Source organism: Lactuca saligna, chromosome 3 (genome assembly GCF_052625555.1).
Source record: "Lactuca saligna cultivar CGN05327 chromosome 3, ASM5262555v1, whole genome shotgun sequence".
In the NCBI taxonomy this organism is placed as follows: domain Eukaryota; kingdom Viridiplantae; phylum Streptophyta; class Magnoliopsida; order Asterales; family Asteraceae; genus Lactuca; species Lactuca saligna.
The window spans coordinates 195,451,682-195,462,206 of NC_136419.1; the positions used below are offsets into that span (position 1 = coordinate 195,451,682).

The 10,525-nt window shown below is 43.5% G+C and overlaps 1 protein-coding gene across 1 annotated transcript; it reads right to left on the bottom strand.

The window, feature by feature from the left end:
• Window positions 1-377: 377 nt before the first annotated feature.
• Window positions 378-1,888, bottom strand: LOC145037699 (Leucine-rich repeat (LRR) family protein). Its single transcript, XM_078986406.1, has one exon. The coding sequence runs from the start codon at window positions 1,762-1,764 to the stop codon at window positions 490-492; it is 1,275 nt and encodes a 424-aa protein (XP_078842532.1). The 5' UTR covers window positions 1,765-1,888; the 3' UTR covers window positions 378-489.
• Window positions 1,889-10,525: the final 8,637 nt, after the last annotated feature.

The following is a 10,525-nucleotide window of genomic DNA, read 5'->3' on the forward strand; positions in this document are numbered from 1 at the left end:
ATGAATACACGTCCTTATGGTATTTGGTAAACAATGACAAGGCACTTCTTAAATCCATCATGTGAATTCAAAACAATATATTTTATTTTTAAATATATAAATTCAAATATTTTTAGCTAAAAACAACATTGTTCAAAAGATATATAAATGCATAAGACTTCTTAAATTGTTTTATTATAAAATTTAAATTATTTTATATTGATACAGATTGCTTTTAAAAGCAAATGATTGGTTTGATAAGATTTTAACTGATTTAACAACATCAATATATTTCAAAATCTAGTTAATATAGGTATGAGTTATAGATATCAACAATCATTTTGAGATGATATATAACTAAATTGTTAAACAAAAATGTGAATTATATGTAAGATATCTTTAAATAAAACAAAAGCATGTATTAAAATAAATAAAATTATACATTATACATTGAATAATCACTATGTATATATGCATCATCATCATACATTGATACATGATGATACTATACTACCCTATGGAATTCCCAATATTGAACACCGAACATTGTCTAAACGGTCTTGAAAAAGCTCCACCAGCACTCGCCGGACACGCCGCCAGCCCCACCGTCGGTGGGACCATACAATTATAACTCAAACACAACGCCACCCCATCCGGCAACACCATGTCCCTTGGATTCTCCACCGGGAACGACGATATGTAGTTGTGTTGCAGGTAAAGTGTTCGCATTGCTCCGGCGAACACATTCCTCACGTATTCCTCCGGGACTTTTCCGGTGAAGTGGTTGTTGTTTAGAAACAAGGTCTCGACGCTTTCTAGAAAGTTTGGTATATCGCCGGAGAGGAAGTTGTGGCTGAGGTCGACGATGGATCCTGGACCGTAGGATTCGAAAAATGACGACGGTGGTGGGAGTTCGCCGGAGAGATTGTTCCGTTGGAGGTACATTGATGAAAGTGAGGAACTGAAAAAGGAGTCAGGTATGGGCCCACTGAATTTGTTCATGCTTAAATCGAGATACACTAAATTTGATGATGGTAATGAGTTTAATGGGCCCCACAGACCGTTGCTAGATAAAGACAAGTAACGGAGCGTCGCCGGCATCGTCTCCGGCAGCGTTCCCCATAGCATGTTGTTTCTAAAATCCAAGTGGATGAGCTGTGATTCGTCGGAGAATTCCGGGATTTCTCCGGCGAGATTGTTGTATGCGAGGACCAACACTTTGAGCTCCGGTAAAGCCGACGCGAGCGTCGGTGGGATTACGCCGGTGAGCTTGTTGTGGCTGAGATCTAAAGTGTGGAGGTTTTGGAGCTCCGAAATTGTCTCCGGGATGGTTCCGGTGAGTCGGTTGTTTGTGAGTGAAATAACACGGAGGTTTTTAAGGCGGCGGCCGAGTTGCGACGGGATGAATCCGGTGACGATTCCAGGGTAGAGAATAAGCTGCGTTAACTCAGTGAGGTCGTAGATCCCAATGGCGGAGATTGTGCCGGCGAGTCCAGGCGAGTCCGAGAGTCCGGTACCGAGCAAAAGAGCAGTGACTCGTAATTCACCGTTGATTACAGAGCAAGTTACGCCAGCGAAAGAAGAACAAGGGTTTTCCGGTGAGGAGAAGTTCCAGGTTGAGAAGAATCCGCCATTTTTGACGTCGGTGAGTGTGTCCATGATCTGATGAAGCGCATTGAGATCGCCGGCGGCGAGTTGTTGTTGGGTTGTGGGAGATATTGAGAGGTGAAGTGTAAGAATGAGTGAAAGCAGTTGCAGAAAGGAATTGCAGTTGCAGAACTCCATTTTTGTTCCGACGAAGATGGAGGGAGCAGAGAGGGTTTTGTCGGGGATGATATAAGATGTTAAAGAGAGCGTTTGTTTGTTTCGTCAAAATTGGTAGTTTAGAGCCACATTTTTTGTTTTGGACATAAACTAAATTCCAGATCTATATATATATATATATATATATATATATATATATATATATATATATATATATATATATATATATATATATATATAAACCTTATATATTGTGTGAAAGTATGACGGATTCTAGATCAATCGTTTGATAGAGAGATTACAGTAAAATAACGTAAACATCAATTAATTAGATTTATCTATTCCTTAGATTTAGCTATGAACACATTACATGTTTATGGTCTTATCTTTCAACATTATCTATTTTCTCCAATATGTAAATCGATTTCGAGAAACATTAACAATGATCTTCTCTAATCTATAAATCGATTTTAAGGAACAGGTGTGATTTTTTTGATATTTGATATCATATTGGTGCGATTTCGTTTTAAGGAAAAATTGTCACATTCTTCAAGAATATGTAGTATATTGATAATTTTAAAAGAAGAATACGTGAATCTTTATATGCAATCATATTCTTGTATAATATCACATTCTTTAAGAATATGTACAAGAATAGAGTATATTGGTTTTAAAAGATTAATACGTGATTTTGTAAATGCAATCATATTCTTACAGAATATGTTTATAGATATTATTTGTTATTACATTCTTAAAGAATTTGTTATTATTTGTAAACATTTGAAAATATTTATTTAGTGTTACGCAAATGAGGGTTTGAATAATTAATTAAAAAATTCTTGCAGAATAGATATTGTATTATAATTATGTAACGCCCTGTTCTAAAATATTCGTTTATGGAATTTCAGAGGCCAATGCCAGGGGTGTTTTAGTCCTTTATTAAATTTGAAGTTATTGTTTGAGAAGTTTTCGGGCCGAGTTGTGTTGTTAGAAACGTAGGGTTTCTCGTCACCTTTCTGTGGATATAAAGTTCATCAGAATCGGATCTAGAATGAAGGAGTTATGACACTTTGAAGATTTGGCAAGAATGGGCCTTATAGAGAAAAGTTTGTATAGAAGACCATTCATGCGTGTTGGGGTGTGCGTGTTTAGCTGAGTACGCCCAGCGTAAGGCTAGTGTACACCTAGTGTAAAGGGGCAAAAGATCGCGGGTATTATAGGCGTACGCCCGACGTACGGGAGTTACGCCCAGCGTACGCTAACAACTTAAAAACCCTAATTCTTGGACAAGCACTATATAAAGGACATTATAGCTCCAAGCCTAGCCCCCATATCAGCCTCTCCAACCTCAGAGGAAACCCTAGAACGTCCTATCTTCATTTTATGAGATCTTGACCTTGGAGAACCCATTTTGATGGATTAAAGCTTGGAAGCAAAGAGAAGAAGGTTGGCAATGAGGAACCTTTGAAGCTAGAGCTTGTAGATCTGGGATAAGTGCTTCATTTCGGACCTCTGCAAGGTAAAAATTCTTGAGCTTGATGATTAGCCTCTTAGATCTCCTTAGTACAAGTTTATGGACCTTTTTGGTCCTAAGATTGAGACTTTATGACTTAAGCTCGTTTCTAAGACCATGGTTGCCTCCCTTAGAGTCATATGATTCCCATAAGTAGTAAAGTTCCGATCTTTATGGTCCCAATGAGTTCATGCATGAGTTAAGACCTTTTTTCATTGAATTAGAACATGGGTTTTGGAGTTGGGACTTATGTAAGTCATGGAAGCCATAAAGCAAGCAACTTTATGGATTAGGGAATGGAATAAGACCTAGATCTAAGTTTATGGATCTTGAGTCGGAGTATTAAGTGATTAATGGAAAATTTCTTAATAGAATGAGTACGCCGAGCGTAATTGCAGGTACACCCAGCGTAACACAGTCAGTTTGGCTTATTGCATTTTGGGCCTCGGTGTGGGCTGAGTTGAGACTTAGGGTCCTTATGTAACACCCCGTTCTTTAAGTGTTTAATTATGAGTCCCTGAGATTTAAGAGGAAGGGTAATTCTGGTCCTTTTACGAGAAATGAGTTTCATCCGAGAAGGTTTCGGGCTGGTGTATGTGTTAGAAGCATTGGGCTTCTCGTCACTCTCGTATGAATGATAAGTTATTTGGGAGCGGGTTTATATTAGAGGAGTTGCGGTGTTTTGAAGTTAATCATTGTTATAGCTCTTTGTGGAATAAGAGGGAAATGGTCCCATGCATGCATGCAATTATTTTTGAAGTCTGGCTGGGTACGCCCAGCGTAATGGCGTGAAATGTGCGGGTGGCCAGATGAATACGCCCAGCGTACCAGGGAGGTACGCCCAACGTACTCTCAGAAACCCCAAACCCTAATTTAGGTTCAGCCACTATATAAGGAACATGTTGGTTCACCCTTAGCCTCCTTATGCTCATCCTTAACCTCAGAGAAACCCTAGATCTCGTATTCTCTCCATTTTTGGGTGTGTTTGACCTTGGAAATCACTTTTTGGAAAAAGGAAGACTTGAAGGAGAAAAGAGAAGTTGTCAAAGAAGAAGAAGAACGATTGAAGCTTGTAGATCTGAAGAGATACCATCCTTTGGAGCTTGTTTGAGGTATAAAGCTTCTTGCTTGACCTTCATATTGTGTAGATCTATGTATTTTGAAGCTTTGACACCATTCTTGTCCCAAAAGTCCTCACCTTGTTGCATGTATCGAATTGGTCAAGATTACCTGTCCTTTCAGACCTTTGGAGAGGTCTTGAGTGAGAAAAATGAGGTCCTAAGGGCTGTAGTTGTTCCATGCATGAGATATATAGGTCTTAATGGATTAAGACCTTGGATTAAGAGCTTATGGATGTCCTAAGTGATAAAGTTTGAGACTTTGTGGATTCTAATCATATTTGGCCTAGGGATCTGAAGTTTGGGCTTAAGAGCTTAAGCCATTAAGAGATTAGAAGGACTTAATGAATCTCGCAGTTATGCCCCGCGTAGCGAGCCAGTGCCCCGTTTTATTTTGTGATCATTGCAGTACACCCAGCGTACCAAGGAGGGTACGCCCAAAGTACTCCTCCTGTTGGACTTTCATTTTGGGCTTTTGAGTTTGGGCCGTTGGTGGGCAGTTGGTTATTGGGCCAAGTCTGGGAATTTATGGATAGAGTATGTTGGGCCTAATTATTGTTATGGACATTGGTTCTAGGCCTATTTGGTGAAGTGGGCCTAATTTGGTAAATTGGGCCAATGTTGGACTTTGTATGAGATATGGACCTTGGTCTTGGCCCGATAAATGAATGTATGATTCGCCTAATGTTTATTTTGTTATGATGGTTAGTTCGGGATTTACGGTGAGTTGGTGATTCGAGAGTCTGCTTCTTCAGTTCAGAGTATTGGCATTCGCGAGGTGAGTTATCCTCACTATATCGACAGGGTCTAAGGCACCAAGGCCGGCCCTTTATCAGATTGAGATTCAGATATTTGTTGTTATGTTATTGCTTGATATGTCTGCATCCTGATAGCTAGGATGGTATCTGTTAGAGACCTGGTTAAGGTCGGTTTCCTGATATGTAGGGTGATGCTATGCTAGTGACCGGTTAGGTCGGTATCCTGGTTAAGGTAATGATATGTTATGCGATCTGCTTGATCGGCTTGTTGACTATGAACTGTTATATGATTGTATTTTATGTGCACATGGTTGTTTGGACTGGAGTTGGGTTGAGGTGGGTCCTGCTTTGTGCTGTAGGCCAAGATACCCAGGGCGGATCGGTTGTTCCGAAGGCCCAACGAGCGGTCCGGATAGGCTGTAGGCCCCACGAGGGCGGACCAGACGTGCCGAGGCTCGGAGAGTGGACCAGGCTGACTGAAGGCCCGATGCGGGCGGACCAGTCATACTGTAGACTCAGAGAGTGAACCAGGTGGGTTGAAGGCCCGGTGCGGGCGGACCAACCACACTGCAGACTCGAAGGACATGACTAGACACGGAGGGTGGACTGAAGGCCGATACAGCGGACCGGTCACACAGTAGACCCGATATGCATGGTTGTTCTATGTTCTGTTATGTTATGTATGCTATTTATGTTATGGGCCGGAAGGCACTATGTTATAGGCCGGAAGGCAATATTTTTTGGACCGGAAGGTCGTAGCCTGCAAGGGCGTATATGTGGTTGGTATTTTGGGGGTATCTCACTAAGCTTTCGGGCTTACAGTTGTGGCTTAAATGTTTTTCAGGTTCTTCAGGAGACCGTGGCAAGGCGAAGGCATGATCGTACTGCGCCTCGTGTTTATGTTTATGACATGGTTCTGGGAATACTCTGATAATAAATATATTGAAAACCTTTTTGTAATAACATTATTTAAATGGGTTGTTTTTGAAAAGTTTAAATTGTGTTGAAATTTTTGGTCGTTACAAGTTGGTATCAGAGCCTTGGTTTGAGTGAATGGAGGAACATTCGTGTGAATCCAGTGTCAAATCAAGGAGAGTTTTAAAAGAGAAATTAAAATGGTTTTCAAATTAAGTAAAAAGAGGACGCGGAGGTACGATCAGCCAGAGCCAGTAAGTAACCCCAAAATACCATACATGATAATTGTTTTCGAGTAGGCCTGTCAAATCGGGCCGTCGTGTCGTATTTTTGTCTGACACGACACGACACGATAATGTTTTTTGTAACACGAACACGACACGACACGATGTCGTGTTTTTTTTCACTAACACGAAAACGAACCAATTAAAAAACGACAACACGACACGACACGACAAAGATAATATTACATATCTTTTATCTTATTTAATTCATATTTAATCATATATAACACGATAAAAACGACAAACACGAAAACACGACAAATACATGCTCAATCGTGTCAATTTCGTGTACATTTGTAAACACGAACACGACACGACACGACATCGTGTTTTTTAAACTTGACACGAACACAACACGAAAACGAATTCGAATTTTGATTTCGTCCCAATTTCGTTTCGTGTCGTGTATTTTTGTCGTGTTGTGTCATAAATTGACACCCCTATTTTCGAGCTTTGATAGAACAACATGCTAGTACTAGGCTAGGGATCTTCAGGATTTCATGATAATGTTTCATGTTTTATGATGCCTGCTAGCTTAGGATTTCCCTCTGTATGAGATTTCCAGTGTTTCTCTAGGAGTGAGGATCGAGCGCTTGCTATGTATATTTGTCACTAGGGTGTTGTGGTAGTACTTCATACAAATATGGGTAGGTGTGGAAGGTAGTATGGGCCCGTACTACTGAAAGCACAGGACCCATACGCGTATCAGGGAAACCATGACCTCTAGGGTTGGGTTGAGAGTTGGTTCCCGGGATAGTGGGAAGTGTCTGAGGTTTTGTGGTTTATTTTCAGTATGGAGATTTCAAGGCATCCTGGGAGTGGATCCGGGTTAGGATCGGGAGCAGGAGAGGGAGTTTCGGGCGGGTCGGTACCGCCCGAGGTTATCGGACAGATGAGTACGTGCGAGTTGGATGCGAGGATTCGTGAGATCCTGCATGATGAGGTTGTTGCGTTGTTCCGGGCCGAGCTGCCGGAACTGTTTGGGTCGATCAAGACCGCCATGGTGGAGTATTTTGATGAGCGCTATGCGGCTCTCACTGAGACGGCTGCCGCGACGGCTACAACGGCTGTAGCAGCAGCATGGGGAGGAGCTAGTAGAGGTTTTCAGCATCGGGACTTCGATAATACGAAGCCTCCCACCTTTGATGGAGTTCAGGACCCGATCGTTGCTATGAGATGGTTATCGGACGTGGAGGGGTGTTTCTTCACGTGTTTATGCCCTACTGATCAGAGGGTGAGGTGTGCTCTGAACCTGTTAGGGCTCGGGGCAAAGGATTGGTGGAGATTCACAACGGGGTCATACTCGGATGCGCAGAGGGCTGCAGTTTCATGGGATCAATTTAGAGAGATGTTCAACACTCGTTATGTTCCGCAGGTCGAGAGGGAGAGGTTGGCTCAGGAGTTCCTTGAGCTGAAGCAGGATTCGGAGTTGGTGACGGAGATCACCAGGATGTTTACTGAGAGGGCGATGTTTTGCCCTGAGTTCGCTTTGGAGCAGGCTCATATATCCCGATATCTGAGTATGCTAAAGAGAGATATCAGACAGTTTGTGTCCGCGCAGAGGTGCGAGACTGTGTTGGAGTTGCAGGAGGCCGCCAGGCGGCGTGAGTTAGAGATTGAGTTGCAGTTGCGTGAGCTGAGGCAAGCTCCGGTGCAGTCGCAGCTAGCGACGAAACGGTCTAAGACCATTGATTCCAGGATGGGAGATTAGGGCAGCCACGTTTGTGGGAAGTGTGGGAGGGGTCACACCGGAGTTTGTCGGTCCGGTGGTGCATGCCGCAAGTGCGGAAAGGAGGGGCACTATGCAAGGGATTGTCGGCACTCAGTGCCGGTTCGGGATTTGAGAATTTGTTATCTTTGTCATCAGGTTGGGCACTTGAGGGTCAACTGCCCACAGCTTGTTGCAGGACCGGTGCAGGCTCCAGTACTGGCCACTTTGAGGATCACAGGTGGAGGTCAGGGTGGAACGGAGCCCCCAAGGGCTCAAGGTCGTGCTTTTCAGTTTTCAGCAAAGGAGGTCAGAGCAGTGCCAGATGCAGCTGCGGGTATGTTCCTTTCTTGATATCTTGTTATCTTGTGGTTATTGTGGAAGTATTATTATCTACTAGTCTCGTTGTGTGGGTTTTTCATTTTGGTATCCGTTGTTCCTTGAGAGTTTGGTATGGTTATGGGTTAGTGTTTCGGGTTTTAGCTGGTTATCATTCGTGAGGGTTATTAGTGGAATAATAGCATTGGTTTGAATGTCGGATAGCATCTACAGTCTGAGGAGTGAATAGTTGAAGATTAAGTTTCTTTCGAGCGGGATGATCAGTGTGGGAATGTGTTTTTGTGAAGGTTGCTAGTGCTAGTGGGAATCAGTCCACGTGTAAGTGTTGGGTTTTGTGCAAGGTTATTTTGGGAGGTCGGTGATAGCGACCGATGGTTGATAGTCAGTGCCCTAAGTGGGGGAGAATTGGAAATTCTCCGGATGGTCGATAGGCTTGAGAGATCGTTTAGCTGCTTGGGATTCATCGGTATTTCTGTCAGCCGAGAACAGGCTACTATGGGTGAGTAGCAGGCGTGCGGGGCGGGATACAGACCTATGGCATTGATTGTGGAGGGCCTGGGATCAGGTTGGGATCGAGTATGTATGATGGAGATAGAGTTCAGAACCCCTAGAGGGCTAGAACAGTATGCATGGGAGGATTTCCCAGAGAGATAACTCGGAATGATGGATGCGAGTTAAGCGGTCCGGATACACTGAAGGCCGGTAGGCGTACCAGTCAGGCCGAAGGCTCGGGGGATGGTCCAGCCAAACTGAAGGCCCTGGAGGGCGGTCCAGATTGGTTGAAGGTTTTGAGAGTGGTCCAGATTGGCTGAAGACCTGGTAAGGTGGTCCAGTCATGCTGAAGACTCTGCAGGTATTTTTGGATCTGTTCAAGGAATTGGGTTGGGCATGTGGTGATGTGTTAGCATTTGAAGGTCTGGCCCCGGGTATTGATTGTGATTAGTGGAGATGGTGCATGGACTCGAGAGTCCTTGCGAGTAGGTTCAGGTCATATGTGTTGCATGGATAGCGGTTATGCTATAAGGGAATGTAAACTCACGGAAGTGGAAGTAGCAGCGCAGGGCTATGATGGGAGTGGTCCAATTATGGTCTTTGAGCAGCGAGATTACGACAGTGGTATGGGATCACATCCGGGTTGGATGGTTGCTGAGGCTCGGCAGGAATGCATGGATGGAATTTCGGAATTCCAGATAGATTTGTTTATGTGGTGAAAATGCATCCGGAAGGATGTCTGGAAGTGTCAATAGTGTATCAAAGTTTTCCTAACCCGAGGACACTAGAGCCAGTTTGGTGCGGTTATGAGATTGCGGTGGAGAACTCGTGGGAGTTGCTCTAGGGCTGAAGCTTGTGTCATCCTATCAGCATGAAAGATAAAGTTGGGTTTCGGATTTCGATGGTTGAGTCTTGGTTAGCCTGGTTCGGTGAATGCCAGGCGGTGCATTGCAGGGATAGTTTCGGAGTAGAGTTGTCGCAGGCTTCGAGGACGAAGCCTAATTTAAGTGGGGGAGAATTGTAACACCCCGTTCTTTAAGTGTTTAATTATGAGTCCCTGAGATTTAAGAGGAAGGGTAATTCTGGTCCTTTTACGAGAAATGAGTTTCATCCGAGAAGGTTTCGGGCTGGTGTATGTGTTAGAAGCATTGGGCTTCTCATCACTCTCGTATGAATGATAAGTTATTTGGGAGCGGGTTTAGATTAGAGGAGTTACGGTGTTTTGAAGTTAATCATTGTTATAGCTCTTTGTGGAATAAGAGGGAAATGGTCCCATGCATGCATGCATGCAATCATTTTTGAAGTCTGGTTGGGTACGCCCAGCGTAAGCTGGACGTACGCCCAGTGTAATGGCGTGAAATGTGCGGGTAGCCAGATGAGTACGCCCAGCGTACCAGGAAGGTACGCCCAACGTACTCTTAGAAACCCCAAACCCTAATTTAGGGTCAGCCACTATATAAGGAACATGTTGGTTCACCCTTAAGCCTCCTTATGCTCATCCTTAACCTCAAAGAAACCCTAGATCTCATATTCTCTCCATTTTTGGGTGTGTTTGACCTAGGAAAGCTCTTTTTGGCAAAAAGAAAGGCTTGAAGGAGAAAAGAGAAGTTGTCAAAGAAGAAGAAGAACGATTGGAGCTTGTAGATCTGAAGAGA